This window comes from Sinohyriopsis cumingii, chromosome 16 (genome assembly GCF_028554795.1).
Source record: "Sinohyriopsis cumingii isolate HCF-2022 chromosome 16, ASM2855479v2, whole genome shotgun sequence".
Classification (NCBI taxonomy): Eukaryota; Metazoa; Mollusca; class Bivalvia; order Unionida; family Unionidae; genus Sinohyriopsis; species Sinohyriopsis cumingii.
The window spans coordinates 11,478,245-11,495,527 of record NC_142976.1 but is presented as its reverse complement, the minus strand read 5'-3'; the positions used below and the strand labels follow the sequence as shown (position 1 = coordinate 11,495,527).

Sequence of the window (17,283 nt, the reverse complement as noted above, 5' to 3'; positions counted from 1 at the left end):
ATTACCACAGCTGAGGGAAATGCATGCAGTTCACACATCTAATTCCTATATCCATTACTATAGCAGAAGGAAATGCATACAGTTCACACATCTAATTCCTTTATCCATTACCATAGCTGAGGGAAATGCATGCAGTTCACACATCTAATTCCTTTTATCCGTTACCATAGCTGAGGGAAATTCATGCAGTTCACACATCTAATTCCTATATCCATTACTACAGATGAGGGAAATACATGCAATTCACACATATAATTCCTTTATCCATTCTCATGTACAATACAAAGTTAAACTGCTGAAGGTAAACCTATCATATGGTACATGCTCCAATTTTCCTCTGCATTATGAAGCCAATAATGTAACAAAAGAGCTGTGAGAACCAACAAAAGCAAAACACAAACCAATGAACAAACATATTTATTTATCTTTCTCAATGTACTGGTGGTCATAGCATGAAACAATCATTGTTGTCATGACCTAAATAGTTATTCAACTTATGTCAGTAAAGCATTAAATTCAGGACATGGTGACATTTCATTGTGTATAGTACTAACAACAATGTATCACATTTTCAAGTTTCATGATTTCAACATAAACAGCCTAACTTTCAAAAAAAAGGTCACTGAAGCATAAAATATAGGCTACAGAGACTTGTTTTTTGCAATAAAGGCACTGTACTTATTAAGATGCATTGCTTCATCATGTTTCATGTTACAAGGTAGGACAGACTTCAGTACTTAACCAAAGCCAGTAAAAGATAAAATGCAGGTCACAAAAATGAATTTCATTTTCTTGGCAATGTTATGGCACTAACAGAGATGGATATTATCATCAATTTCATAATTCTAGCATTAAATGTGCCTGAGAAATGAACATACAAAACCTGGGGCAATTCAATACAGTGCAAAAAATATCGATCATAGTGACCTACTTCTGCAGTGTTTATAGATATGCATCTCCTAACCAGGGTCATGAGATCGATACAAAAACTTAACCTAAATCATTAAAATGTGAAATTTAAGTGACAGTGACCTTCTGTTTTGTATATAGGTATTGTACTAATAGAGATACATATAGCTTTAATGACTTAAGACTGAACAGTTAAAATGCAAAAGTTAATGAAAGTTGGTGAAACACGAAACATTAAATATGGTGCAGTACTCCCAAAGATGCATCCTCTTGCCAAGTTTCATTATAATGGTATAACAGAATATTACAGGCTGCACCATACATATTTGGTCATGAACTAAATGAAAAACCCTAACCTAGTCCAGTAAAATGTGAAATCTAAGTCACAGTGACCTTTTCCCATAAGGAGCGATACAAACAGAGATGCATGCAATCATCTAGTTTAATGATCCTAGCATGAACAATGCTTGAGAAACAATCATATAACACAGAATTTAACTTAAGTCAGTAAAACATCAAATATGGGTGACAGTGACCTATTTTTTGATGAGGTGTAGTGTTCAGCAAGAACCATTCCACTAATAAGCTTCTGGATTCCTAGCATTAACAGAATTTTAGAATTAAATACATTGTCTAATATTTCTGGAGAAAATGCTATCTCAAAAGAGATCAGACTGTAAGTCTCCCAGAACATGAGTTAGTCGTTTAATCTTTTCCTCCATTGCCCGTTTACTGGCCTGGTTCTCCTGAAGTAGTTCTCTCATCTCTTCTTCCACTGCAAGCACCTACAAATTAAATTAAAATGAAATAAGGGTTCAAACAGATACATGATGCATGTACACACTGCATCATTGCATGAGCACTTGTTACATGTACAGCATGAGGAATGCAAGAAATGAAGACATCAAATGAAAGCATGGTGCATGAAACATGATTTTTAACTATTACCCACCCACCCACTTCCCCAACATGATCTTCTTGGGAAAAACTTGACTTTTCCATAAATGCATCCACAGCAAAAGAAAGAGTGGGGGTGGTGTGGTGCATTCTTAAATGCTCCAACAGCTGGCTCATTCAAACAAATCTCATGATAGTGGTAAGTTTTTAAAGCTTATTCCCACCTCCAGCAAGGCAACATGTTTTATCACACAATTAATCCATAAGAATGCACCTTTGATGCAGCTGAAGTGATATCTACCTGGAAGCAAGACACATGGTAAGTATTTGGCAGATTGTATTTAAAAGCAATTTAGAACATTTATCTGGAAAATAAGAATCACAGAAAATTCCAGAAATAGTATTATTATGAAACTATATTATGAAATAGATAACTTTTGTATCAGATTTTAGGCATAGTCTTTGAAAATGAAATGACATAAACTGAATTCAGAACTAAATACAAGCCCAAGAGCAAATCTGGAGTTGGCCACAGTATTGACAGGTTTCAAAGATTGTGAATGGGAGTTAAGAGCCATGCAAAGCGACAGCTGATTCAGGCAGGATTTGAATCTGTTACCCATTGGTTATGAGGCTAAACTATTAACTAAACCATTATATAAAAGTCAAAGAGGAAATATTACTGAAAATATACTTATAAAAATAAAGATGCAGCCATATACCAAGTTTCATCAATTTAGAATTTGAACAAAGACTGAATATGGAGGGTAAAACAAACAACCGTCTAAAATTATAAACATCATTCACATGCGATAATTAGATCCCACTGATCTAGTTTAGCACAGGTGACTTCTTGCATTTGAGATGCATCCACACCTAAATTTATGTTTAGGTAAAATATGGTCCAGTACACTGAGGGAGTCATAAACGAATCAGTGAAATATACAATTCATTCAAACTAGCTTTCATGATTGATGGAGAAATAAGTCTCAATATGATTGAGAGTCTGAAGAATGGATACCTCATAATACAAGTCACTCCACAGTTACCTACTTTTAGAAAGGTTGAGTTAATCTTCCTTAGATACATCAACATACCAATTTTTTGATGTGAGGTAAAAGAGTTCAATATACTGAAGGTGTAATAAATAATGAGCAAGTTACTCAAAGAGTACTAATTAGGTTAGAGTGACACAGTTTTGAGTCAAGTTACTCTCCCTCATCAGCATACTAATTTTTGTGTGAAGTGAAATAGGATCTAAGATATAAAGGACACAATGGCTGAAAATACAAAAGCCACTAGCAGCAGAGATGGTGAACAGACCACTTGCTGGAAGGTCCATTTATGAAAAATAAAACTTCCTACAAAAATGAAAAATATAAGGTCTGTAACGTCAAACCGAAGCCTCTAACTAAAACCAAGAGTTTCTCTAATTGGGTTAGTTTATTTTGTTACTCTATCTTTGTCGTTCGTGTTTTTCAAAAATTTGTATATGCTTTGTTTACCCACTGTGACATTCATTTGTGGTTGCAACCTCAGTGCTGCTGCAATGTGTGAGCAATGAAATCATTATTATATCAGTCTCTCAACCAAAGATTTTGTCAAGACCTATACGATATCATGATTGAAGTTCATGTAAATTTATTGTTATAAATCCGTGTGGAGCAGATTGTGCTTTTGAAAAGAAGTTTTTGACTTAATCATGTCCATGTCCCCACTACACCAAGTCTGATGAATATTTCACAGAGTGTGTATCGACTCCATTAAACACAACTAAAATATTACAATTATCTCTGATCACTTTAGGTATTTGTGTATATTGCTGAATAACATATAAAACATCTGTATTTCTAAGTCTGCCTTGAGAAAATATCTGAGCTGGATTTGATTGTTTGTTCAGCATCACATCATCATATACTACGAGATTATTAATAAATCCATCGAGGTCATCTACAGATGGGGCCTCATCAATATTGGTGATAACATTAATATCATTGCCTTCCTCATCCAATAACTTTTCATTTTTATTAAAATCTTTAAGTACATCATAGTACGAACGGGGATATAATTTTTTAATTGACTCTACTCGCTCTCGAGCTAATCTAGCTGTGTGAGATTCCATTACTGATATCATAATGATTTAATTACTCACACATTATAGCAGCAGAGAGGGTATGACCATATGACCACAAATGAGTGTCACGGTGGGTAAACAAAACATATACAAATTTTTGAAAAACACGATCAACAAAAATAGAGTAACAAAATAAACTAACCCAATTAGAGAAACTCTCAGTTTTGGTTAGAGGCTTCGGTTTGATGCTATTATGCTTATATTTTTTTTTTTTATCGTATATAGTTTTATTTTTTATAAATGGACTTTAAAGCAAGTGGTCTGTTCACCATCTCTTCTGCTTCATTCAAGTAAGAGAATTAGATCACAGTGACCCACTTTTAGTACGATTAAGTTATTCTGTCAAAGATACATCCACGTATCAATTTTTATGAGCATAGATGAAATAGTGTGCAAGATATTGAGGGTCCAATGAATGAATAGCACAAAAACTCAAGTCACTCAAACATGAATGTTATAACCTAGTGATGGTCCATGATATTGAGGGTATAATGAACAAAGAGCTAAAAATGCATGTCACTAAAAATGTGCAAATCAGTTTGGTGTGACATTTTGTTTGCATTGCTACTGTAATAATAATAATAATAATTATAATGACTTTATCTAAAGAGGATAACACAAGGAGGATATCACAATTAGCTAAGAACTAATCTACCTTAAGGCCCTCATACAAAGGAATTTATTTATTTTAGCTGCATCTCTGAAGCCACTGGATAATTTGGGTTTGGGAGAAGAAAATAGAGTGGGCATTTCTAATCTCAACTGGAATACTATCAAGAGCACAGTTCCAGAGTATTGGACACTTTAAAAAATAATTCCTCATCTGGTTGGGGAATTTTATGCTGTTTGGTAGATATGGATCGTAGGTGGGGAGTGATGACAGGTAGCCTTGCTTTCTTTCTGGATTGATATTAGCCCAAATGCTCTTTTTTGAAGATGTGCCAGCTTTGCTATGTTTTTATAATTTCAATTACCCCATACTGTACTACAGTAGTCTAAATAGGGTTTTATGTAACTGTTATGAAATAGTTTTCTGTGCCTTTCAGGGAGAAAATGTCTTATCCTACTGCTACTACTCTCCATTCATAAAATTTGCACGTTTAGGTAAAACAGAGCTCAAGATGGAGTCATGAATAAATAGCTGAAAAAGCTTTACAATATGGATGGTGTCATGAATAAATAGCTGAAAAAGCTTTCAGATATGGATGGTGTCATGAATAAATAGCTGAAAAAGCTTTCAGATACAGACGGAATCATGAATAAATAGCTGAAAAAACTTTCAGATATGGATGGAGTCATGAATAAATAGCTGAAAAAGCTTTCAGATGTGGATGGAGTCATGAATAAATAGCTGAAAAAGCTTTACAATATGGATGGTGTCATGAATAAATAGCTGAAAAAGCTTTCAGATATGGATGGTGTCATGAATAAATAGCTTTAAAAGCTTTCAGATGTGGATGGAGTCATGAATAAATAGCTGAAAAAGCTTTACAATATGGATGGTGTCATGAATAAATAGCTGAAAAAGCTTTAAGATACGGATGGAGTCATGAATAAATAGCTGAAAAAGCTTTACAATACGGATGGTGTCATGAATAAATAGCTGAAAAAGCTTTCAGATACAGACGGAATCATGAATAAATAGCTGAAAAAACTTTCAGATATGGATGGAGTCATGAATAAATAGCTGAAAAAGCTTTCAGATACAGACGGAATCATGAATAAATAGCTGAAAAAACTTTCAGATATGGATGGAGTCATGAATAAATAGCTGAAAAAGCTTTCAGATGTGGATGGAGTCATGAATAAATAGCTGAAAAAGCTTTACAATATGGATGGTGTCATGAATAAATAGCTGAAAAAGCTTTCAGATATGGATGGTGTCATGAATAAATAGCTTTAAAAGCTTTCAGATGTGGATGGAGTCATGAATAAATAGCTGAAAAAGCTTTCAGATACGGATGGTGTCATGAATAAATAGCTGAAAAAGCTTTAAGATATGGATGGTGTCATGAATAAATAGCTGAAAAAGCTTTCAGATATGGATGGTGTCATGAATAAATAGCTGAAAAAGCTTTAAGATATGGATGGTGTCATGAATAAATAGCTGAAAAAGCTTTCAGATACAGATGGTGTCATGAATAAATAGCTGAAAAAGCTTTCAGATCTGGATGGAGTCATGAATAAATAGCTGAAAAAGCTTTCAGATATGGATGGAGTCATGAATAAATAGCTGAAAAAGCTTTAAGATATGGATGGCATCATGAATAAATAGCTGAAAAAGCTTTCAGATACGGATGGTGTCATGAATAAATAGCTGAAAAGCTTTCAGATGTGGATGGAGTCATGAATAAATAGCTGAAAAAGCTTTCAGATATGGATGGTGTCATGAATAAATAGCTGAAAAAGCTTTCAGATGTGGATGGAGTCATGAATAAATAGCTGAAAAAGCTTTCAGATGTGGATGGAGTCATGAATAAATAGCTGAAAAAGCTTTCAGATATGGATGGTGTCATGAATAAATAGCTGAAAAAGCTTTCAGATACGGATGGTGTCATGAATAAATAGCTGAAAAAGCTTTCAGATCTGGATGGTGTCATGAATAAATAGCTGAAAAAGCTTTCAGATCTGGATGGTGTCATGAATAAATAGCTGAAAAAGCTTTCAGATACAGATGGAGTCATGAATAAATAGCTGAAAAAGCTTTCAGATATGGATGGTGTCATGAATAAATAGCTGAAAAAGCTTTCAGATATGGATGGTGTCGTGAATAAATAGCTGAAAAAGCTTTCAGATACGGATGGTGTCATGAATAAATAGCTGAAAAAGCTTTCAGATGTGGATGGAATCATGAATAAATAGCTGAAAAAGCTTTACAATATGGATGGTGTCATGAATAAATAGCTGAAAAAGCTTTAAGATACGGATGGAGTCATGAATAAATAGCTGAAAAAGCTTTACAATACGGATGGTGTCATGAAAAAATAGCTGAAAAAGCTTTCAGATACAGATGGAGTCATGAATAAATAGCTGAAAAAGCTTTACAATATGCATGGTGTCATGAATAAATAGCTGAAAAAGCTTTAAGATACGGATGGTGTCATGAATAAATAGCTGAAAAAGCTTTCAGATATGGATGGTGTCATGAATAAATAGCTGAAAAAGCTTTCAGATACGGATGGTGTCATGAATAAATAGCTGAAAAAGCTTTCAGATATGGATGGTGTCATGAATAAATAGCTGAAAAAGCTTTCAGATGTGGATGGAGTCATGAATAAATAGCTGAAAAAACTTTCAGATATGGATGGAGTCATGAATAAATAGCTGAAAAAGCTTTAAGATATGGATGGAGTCATGAATAAATAGCTGAAAAAACTTTAACATACAGATGGAGTCATGAATAAATAGCTGAAAAAGCTTTATGACACCATTGCATAGGAGCAATAATTCTTCTCTAACAAACACAAGGTATCGCAACTAGATCAGAAGTGGATAAACTGACACTTCCTTAAATTTTCCATACATCTTTTGTAATTCATAAACTAATTTATGTTTTCATGCACAGTAGTTAAGTTCAAGTCCTAGATTAAATAAAGCAGTGAGTTAAATATATATTACACGTACAAGATAATTAATTTTAATTTTGGGATAAATTTTTCATATCATATAGCCATTGTGGATTAGGAATACATGTAAAGTCAAAGACAGGAATTTCATCCTTAAAGTGAACAGAGGTTAAAGCATTACTGGAGAGCTGCAACCTTATAAATGCTTTAACACGACAACTCAAGTTGAAACTTGTTCTCGGGCTGAATGTGGTTGTCCTGTCCTTGCCACATTCTAATGCTGATACAGACAGGATACTGCCTATTCTTTGCAAAATACAAATTGATTCAGAGGGATTCAAGGGGAAATCTGGCCCCAAAACTATTGACGGCCTGTTCAGCATGAAAGCTTAATAGTCACAATGAATGTCATTACCGGTCACCAGACAGTGATCTTGTCAGAGAAGCTAACAATGCTTGTGGATTTTATAAACTGTTAAATATACAATACTACCTTTTTATTAACTCACAATATACTATTAAGAAATTATTATTGTGACATTTTCCATCAGAATTTGAATCTGATAGATCATCTAATAGGAAGAAAATATATAATAATGGGAAAAATGAACCTGTGTTGTTTCCAGTCCCCTTATAACAATAATAATGGGAAAAATGAACTTGTGTTGTTTCCAGTCCCCTTATAACAATAATAATGGGAAAAATGAACTTGTGGGGGCGCTCACCAGATAATATGTATTTTTGAGAGAGTGACGTATGTAAGGTGAAGTAGTTCGCATTTAAAACATGCACAGTGGAGAGAATGTTGGCATACCTCTATGCTACATTAATGTAATGTGGATGATATTTCTTTTGGATATTGTACTTTTGGAAATTTTACATAATTTAAGCACACTGCTAACTAAAATGACTGCTCCTTTGTGTTAAAAAATCAGCCTGAATTAGTCTAAAGTACACTATACATAGCAGCTATTGAAATAGGGAAAATGAATTTTGCCAGACTAGACAATACCAGCTTCTGAAAGTGCAATGAATGAATTACCAAATATATAAAATGTAAAAAAAGTTATCGGCTCTTTTTTATACAATTTACCTCTGAAGTTCAGGAGGTGAAAATGACCAAGTAGAGCTAGCACTTTTTTGAAAGGTGCACATCTGAAGTAAGGCCAAGCTGTATATTCTATAACCCATAGTACACCTATCAATCATACACCAAAATAAAGGGAATTAAAGGTTCTTTGCATTATACCTAAGATATACAAGGTCTTTTTTAAATAGCCAGTATAACCAGTGAGGAAAGCTGGGGAAATTCTTTTTCTTTAAAATCCTAAACCTATGCAAAATACGAAACTGTAGAGCGCACCTGTGTTGTTTCCAGTCCCCTTATAACAATAATAATGGGAAAAATGAACTTGTGTTGTTTCCAGTCCCCTTATAGGTGGCGCTCTACAGTTTTGTATTTTTGTAATCTTTTCACTGAATGATTTCTACTGTTTCCACAGAAGGGTTTTGAGTATTTCTGTAGGAGGGTTTCAACTGTTTCCACAGAAGGGTTTTGAGTATTTCTGTAGGAGGGTTTCAACTGTTTCCACTGAAGGGTTTTGAGTGTTTCCACAGATGGGTTTCAACTGTTTCCACTGAAGGGTTTTGAGTGTTTCCACAGATGGGTTTCAACTGTTTCCACTGAAGGGTTTTGAGTGTTTCCACTGAAGAATTCAACTGTTTCCACAGATGGATTTAAATAAACTGTTTCCACTGAAGGATCATTGTTTAATGGGTCTTTAAATTCATGCTTTGCAGAAACTACAAAATCTATCAAAACTGGTGCCACCTACCCCCACAACAAATACTGAATTCACAGTAAATAGAAGCAAATTGTGGTCACATGATCAAACTTATTATAGGTGCTAGAAAAAAATTAGCACACTGTATCATATTTAGTGTTGTGTATAACAAATAACCATATCGTCATGTAGATCCTTTCCAAAAATCACCCAAAGTTCAATGCATCTTGTGAAATTCAATCTATTGAGAGAGGCCCTGATTAATTTGCAAGTTTTAATTTAAAAAATCCTGTCAGTTCCTTCACAATATTTCACAGTAAAATGCATTTAAAGTATTTTCTTTTACACACAACATCTTGATTACTTTGCTTGCATTATTTATAATAATATCCAGTAACTGTAGCTGCCATACTTCGGACACATGCCTAAATTCTAAAAATAAATATAAATAAGCAAAACAAACACAATTACTGAATAACAAAAAATATATAAATGAAAATGAGCAAGAAAAAAATGAAAATGAGCTAAAAATAGCATGTAAAGTTATTTTTAGTACTACTCATTAAAATTTATTTGAATATTATAAAAAAAATCAGTAACAGTTAATTACCATTTAAGTTAATAATTCTTTGCAATTCATTTATTTGTGGTCCACTTGAATTTATTTCTGCTTGATTTTCTCCACTTTTGCTCATTTTGTTTCATATCTGGTGACTAGACATGTCCGATATCAGCCTTAAGGAGTCCCTCTATAACCTAATTTTCTAAGGCAAGAAGAAAATGAAGTACATTAAAAGAGAAAAAGACTAACCTGCAAGTGACTTCACAATTTCTAAAAGTTTTTTTGGTCTGCCTTTTTTTAAAAATGTGCCTCAATAAATACATAAAGTGTTCAAACTGCCCTGTAAAGAAGTATTAGTAGTACAACCATGACAATGTAGCTGTATGGTAAATCATTAGATGATTTTAAAAACAAATTCAAGGGATACACTGGGGTCCAGACAATGAGATGTATTTTATTCCAGTGACTGTAAGCAGCTTTACTATTCAACTTTCTTTGTATTTATTTTTTCTGAAGTGTTTTTTTTAATGGGAAATGAACTGACCTCTTCCCATCATTCCCCCTCAAGATCATGAATATTTTTCTCTTCCAAGTGGATCTGACCTCATCTGTGAATAAACTGAATAATCATTCAAGGTGCATGCACAGTACAAAACTAAAAACTTAAATAAAGCATTATTCTCAGATAACTTACCCTTTGATTGGCTTGCTCAATCTCCATGTTTTTTTCCTGCTCTAACCGTGCTATCTCCGCCTGAAAACCCTGCACCTTCTGGTCAAGCTGATTACGGAATGCATCATCGGCAGTTCGCAGTCTCTCAATGGCAATACTGTAAAAGAAATTTCTTCTCAAAACCTTTCTGACACTTTTCATTGAAAGCATTTTGGTAGGAATGAAGTATCTGTAAAGTGACCCCTTTGTAATGAAGCCTATTTTGGTAGGATTGAAGTGTCTGTAAAGTGACCCCTTTGTAATGAAGCCTATTTTGGTAGGATTGAAGTGTCTGTAAAGTGACCCCTTTGTAATGAAGCCTATTTTGGTAGGATTGAAGTATCTGTAAAGTGACCCCTTTGTAATGAAGCCTATTTTGGTAGGATTGAAGTGTCTGTAAAGTGACCCCTTTGTAATGAAGCCTATTTTGGTAGGATTGAAGTGTCTGTAAAGTGACCCCTTTGTAATGAAGCCTATTTTGGTAGGATTGAAGTGTCTGTAAAGTGACCCCTTTGTAATGAAGCCTATTTTGGTAGGATTGAAGTGTCTGTAAAGTGACCCCTTTGTAATGAAGCCTATTTTGGTAGGATTGAAGTGTCTGTAAAGTGACCCCTTTGTAATGAAGCCTATTTTGGTAGAATTGAAGTGTCTGTAAAGTGACCCCTTTGTAATGAAGCCTATTTTGGTAGGACTGAAGTGTCTGTAAAGTGACCCCTTTGTAATGAAGCCTATTTTGGTAGGACTGAAGTGTCTGTAAAGTGACCCCTTTGTAATGAAGCCTATTTTGGTAGGACTGAAGTGTCTGTAAAGTGACCCCTTTGTAATGAAGCCTATTTTGGTAGGACTGAAGTGTCTGTAAAGTGACCCCTTTGTAATGAAGCCTATTTTGGTAGGACTGAAGTGTCTGTAAAGTGACCCCTTTGTAATGAAGCCTATTTTGGTAGGATTGAAGTGTCTGTAAAGTGACCCCTTTGTAATGAAGCCTATTTTGGTAGGATTGAAGTGTCTGTAAAGTGACCCCTTTGTAATGAAGCCTATTTTGGTAGGATTGAAGTGTCTGTAAAGTGACCCCTTTGTAATGGAGCCTATTTTGGTAGGATTGAAGTGTCTGTAAAGTGACCCCTTTGTAATGAAGCCTATTTTGATAGGATTGAAGTGTCTGTAAAGTGACCCCTTTGTAATGAAGCCTATTTTGGTAGGATTGAAGTGTCTGTAAAGTGACCCCTTTGTAATGAAGCCTATTTTGGTAGGATTGAAGTGTCTGTAAAGTGACCCCTTTGTAATGAAGCCTATTTTGGTAGGATTGAAGTGTCTGTAAAGTGACCCCTTTGTAATGAAGCCTATTTTGGTAGGATTGAAGTGTCTGTAAAGTGACCCCTTTGTAATGAAGCCTATTTTGGTAGGATTGAAGTGTCTGTAAAGTGACCCCTTTGTAATGAAGCCTATTTTGGTAGGAATGAAGTGTCTGTAAAGTGACCCCTTTGTAATGAAGCCTATTTTGGTAGGATTGAAGTGTCTGTAAAGTGACCCCTTTGTAATGAAGCCTATTTTGGTAGGATTGAAGTGTCTGTAAAGTGACCCCTTTGTAATGAAGCCTATTTTGGTAGGATTGAAGTGTCTGTAAAGTGACCCCTTTGTAATGAAGCCTATTTTGGTAGGATTGAAGTGTCTGTAAAGTGACCCCTTTGTAATGAAGCCTATTTTGGTAGGATTGAAGTGTCTGTAAAGTGACCCCTTTGTAATGAAGCCTATTTTGGTAGGATTGAAGTGTCTGTAAAGTGACCCCTTTGTAATGAAGCCTATTTTGATAGGATTGAAGTGTCTGTAAAGTGACCCCTTTGTAATGAAGCCTATTTTGGTAGGATTGAAGTGTCTGTAAAGTGACCCCTTTGTAATGAAGCCTATTTTGGTAGGATTGAAGTGTCTGTAAAGTGACCCCTTTGTAATGAAGCCTATTTTGGTAGGATTGAAGTGTCTGTAAAGTGACCCCTTTGTAATGAAGCCTATTTTGGTAGGATTGAAGTGTCTGTAAAGTGACCCCTTTGTAATGAAGCCTATTTTGGTAGGATTGAAGTGTCTGTAAAGTGACCCCTTTGTAATGAAGCCTATTTTGGTAGGATTGAAGTGTCTGTAAAGTGACCCCTTTGTAATGAAGCCTATTTTGGTAGGATTGAAGTGTCTGTAAAGTGACCCCTTTGTAATGAAGCCTATTTTGGTAGGATTGAAATATCTGTAAAGTGAACCCTTTGTAATGAAGCCTGTTTTGGTAGGATTGAAGTGTCTGTAAAGTGAACCCTTTGTAATGAAGCCTGTTTTGGTAGGATTGAAGTGTCTGTAAAGTGAACCCTTTGTAATGAAGCCTGTTTTGGTAGGATTGAAGTGTCTGTAAAGTGAACCCTTTGTAATGAAGCCTCCTCTTGAGACTAACTGAACCTCCACAAGAAGTCTACCTTCATTAAAAGACAAGAAATGTCGGTCCTGACAGTTTGGCAAAGTTTCAAGACAAATTTCATTGATAACAAAACTATGCTGATGAGATTTATTGTGAAGTTAATAATGTCAAGTATACAAATGTTCATTGTTTTTAAACCAGTGCCAATGTGCCTGAAGCGTCATACATCAAGTTTAAGGATTTACATGTAACTCAAACAAGGTAAAGGCAATATCCAACCTTTCCAATAGATATGAGGCTGATACATCCATCTGGTCGTATTATTAAATAAATACAGTAATTAGAAGGCAGAGAGGTCAGGTGAAGCTGATACATCCCTCTGGTCATATTATTAAATAAATACAGTAATTAGAAGGCAGTGAGGTCAGGTGAGGCTGATACATCCCTCTGGTCGTATTATTAAATAAATACAGTAATTAGAAGGCAGTGAGGTCAGGTGAGGCTGATACATCCCTCTGGTTGTATTATTAAATAAATACAGTAATTAGAAGGCAGAGAGGTCAGGTGAAGCTGATACATCCCTCTGGTCGTATTATTAAATAAATACAGTAATTAGAAGGCAGAGAGGTCAGGTGAGGCTGATACATCCCTCTGGTCATATTATTAAATAAATACAGTAATTAGAGGTTCTTCCTCCACCATTAATACTGGCTGCCATGTATAGCCTATCATGTGCTGAAAAATGGCATTAAATCCTAAAACAACAACAACAACAACAACAGTAATTAGAAGGCAGTGAGGTCAGGTGAGGCTGATACATCCCTCTGGTCGTATTATTAAATAAATACAGTAATTAGAAGGCAAAAAGGTCAGGTGAGGCTGATACATCCCTCTGGTCGTATTATTAAATAAATACAGCAATTAGAAGGCAGAGAGGTCAGGTGAGGCTGATACATCCCTCTGGTCATATTATTAAATAAATACAGCAATTAGAAGGCAGGCACAAATGCAAACTAGACTGACCAAGATGTGCTGTTGCAGAATGTGCTGGTAGATCTGAGTCCATGCAATTTTGTTAGGAATAATCAACAGACCTAACTTCATTAACTCTCTTTTGAATTGCTGGTGCACTATGGGATGGCAGATCAGGACCTGTGTTGTTTGCAGTTGGGCAAAATTTATAAATGAGTACATACAATGCAGACCTGTGGTTGTTACTCTGGAGTCAGTATGAAAAGTACGCAGTTTAAGGCTCATTTTCTGGACATGTGTCAGGTATTTGACCAATCCTGATCCTGTCAAATCAGTGGTAAAATGGGTACACCACCTGTTTAGTTGCTGTTCCTTGACTGGACATAAAATTCAATTCCCTTCAAATTTGTAACAGTCAGGCTGATTTAATTTTTAGTCATTAATTAATTTTAGTCATTAATTAATTAATGGTCATACTCTGATTTAATTGTCCATAAGAAGTTTTAGTTCTGTTAAAAGTGTTACTGACTGCATGTACTTTAATAGTTTATGAATAAGCACTGTGGAGGTAATTGCCCAAGGTTAGTAGTCAAAAGATTTGATATCACATGACTAAAATTTGATTGGCTGCCACCCAAGATGAACCTGTGATGATGAGCATGGGGTTGTAGTGTTGGCCCTTGCCAGTGCATCAATTCCACTATTGCTAGAGCTGAGTAGGCTCTGTTATTAGCTAATCACCATATGAAGTGCCTGTTGTATTAGAGACAGATAAATGTGATGGTAACAGAAAAACAACTTTAAACTGCAGCATGCATGAATTTTTGTGTACATTTAAATATACAACTTTAAAATATTGTGTGTGAGTGTGTGTGTGTGTAAATTGGAATTTTAACATAGCTTTAACAATTTTTCAGTTGTTTCGCTATGATGTTTGCAGTGTATCAATTTATAGTGATGTCTAGCATAGGGACATCATGTTCCAATCTGTCCTGTTATTTTCACACTGTTTCAATTATAATGGCAGTAAAGGTGAAGCAGACAGACTTATATACTAGTGTCCACCGAACAATAACCTGTGATGGTCTGGCTTCTCATCCAAGGCAGATTAAAAAGAACTGTGTGCATTGGTGTGGGATAAAAATTCCTAACCAAAGCGTCAAATTTGTGGGCATGATTTAATGATAATGGTTTGGTTTGGTTTTGCAAGTATAACCTATTTTTCAGCACATGACAGGCTATACATAGTGACCAGCATATTTGTGGGGGATGAACCTGGGAAGACCCCAGGAAGAACCAATGACCCTGGGAAACAACTGGCAAGCTTATTCACATACCTATGTTGGCTGAGCAGAGACTCAAACATATGTGGACAAAGGTGCAATGTGAGTGACATACTATAGGTAATATAGTTAATAATTTTTTCTCAACATTCACAGGTCCAAAAATAATGGACTTAAACAGAATGGTACCCATATGGTACATCTGAAGCACTAAAAGACAAAATATCCATATGGTACATTTAAAGCACTAAAAAGACAAAATATCCATTGAAAATTTAGGGCTCTTTTGAGTTTGCAGGATTGAGTTTACATTGAATAATTTTTGATGAATTGAGTGCAAATAAAAGTTTTGATAAAAACACAAACACATGTATCTGAAAATAGACTGATAGGAAAATAGCATCCAACCTTGAGACATGTCTGTGATGACATCTTGAAAGTAAAGTCCTAGAAGTGATACACCCAACAAAATGTTATTGTTACATCATGTGAGATAGGTTATATTCCAAATGGGAATTCCACCTGTAAATCTCTAACTGTTCTGATAGGGATGTAGAATGTGTTTCCAGCTGTGCTATTAAAGATGCCATTATGAGGCCTGAATTGATTTCTATCAGTTCCAACATCTGAAGATTCGGCAGTCTTATTTGTAGTGAAAAATATTACAACCATTTCTTGACAATCTGATTCTAACTTGAGAATACTACTACTACTACTACTACTAATAATAATAATAATAATAAAGATGATAGTAACTTTTATTAAGATGGTGACACAATTAGTTGCAAGGAACTAATCCTCCCTGTGGCCCTCTTTTATACATAGTACATAGCACAATCAAAACAATCAAAAATAAAAATGTATTGATAATAAGCCATAACTGTATATGAACAAAACAAAATAGAATGAACTCCAACTAGGTACATTGTTTATATACAGTACAAAAGTAGTGAGACAACAAAGTGGAAGGTTTGAGAATTTGTACTTTAAGTTGTAATATATTTGTCAACTTGAACAGGTTCCACTTTTCATCCACTTAATGAAATTATAATTAAATCATTTATATTTGTACTTTTGTTAATTTCATTTGGAATTCTGTTCTAAATTAGTATCACCAAATATTGAAAACTTTTCTTAGAGTTCTTTATTTAATTTGGAAGGATGGTTAACTGAAATTGATTATACATTGGGAGTATTGCCTTGTTTCTAGCTGAAATAGTTCTTTGAGTTATAATGGAGCCATATTGTTTAAAACATTTTGCATATGTTTAGCCTATCACATAAATATTTGTTCACTTAATATTTGCATTCTATCACTCATTGCATTTGGGATGGGTTCTACATTATCTAGAATGAATGTGCAAGTTCTTTGTTGCAAGTAGAATAATTTGCAAATATTCTTGTCAGAAGTGTTTCCCAAAGAACATTATATAAGTTTAGGCACGGATGTATATAGCTTTTGTAATACATTAACTTATGTTTAGTTGATAGATATGGCCTTATCATGTTTAATAACCACACACATGAATTGACTCTATGACATGACTTAAATATGTTCCTTCCATTGCAAATTGTTGTCAACTATCATCCAAAGGACTATGTCATGAGTAACCATTTGTAGACAAAATTCTTTCAACTTAGATTAAAATTTATATCTTCCAGTTTTGTTTTCATTTGTTGGGTATTATCAGTAATCATTAACACTTTAGTCTTATCTGTGTTTACTTTCATGCCATCTGAGTAAGGCTATCTGATGGGACACCTCAAGGTCAGACTGTAGCCATTTTAAATCTGATAGAGCAGTGAGATCAGCATACAGGTCCTCTGTAGATGAAATACAGGTCCTCGGTTGATGAAATACAGGTTCTTGGTGGATGAAATACAGGTCCTCAGTAGATGAAATACAGGTCCTCGGTAGATGAAATACAGGTCCTCGGTTGATGAAATACAGGTTCTTGGTGGATGAAATACAGGTTTTCAGTGTATGAAATACAGGTCCTCGGTAGATAAAATGCAGGTCCTCGGTAGATGAAATACAGGTTCTCGGTAGATGAAATACAGGTGCCAATGTT

At 34.8% G+C, this 17,283-nt stretch overlaps 1 protein-coding gene across 1 annotated transcript in view; it reads right to left on the bottom strand.

Moving 5' to 3' along the window:
• Positions 1-401: 401 nt before the first annotated feature.
• LOC149779943 (leucine-rich repeat and coiled-coil domain-containing protein 1-like) overlaps positions 402-17,283 on the bottom strand; it is a 476,629-nt gene continuing 459,747 nt past the window's right edge. Inside the window, exons 26-27 of the mRNA XM_089936640.1 lie at positions 10,547-10,682; positions 402-1,694 (exon numbers count right to left, since the gene is read on the bottom strand). Of these exons, the coding sequence (XP_089792766.1) occupies positions 1,569-1,694; positions 10,547-10,682 (262 nt within the window). The 3' untranslated portion in view covers positions 402-1,568. The remainder of the gene's footprint in view (positions 1,695-10,546; positions 10,683-17,283) is intronic.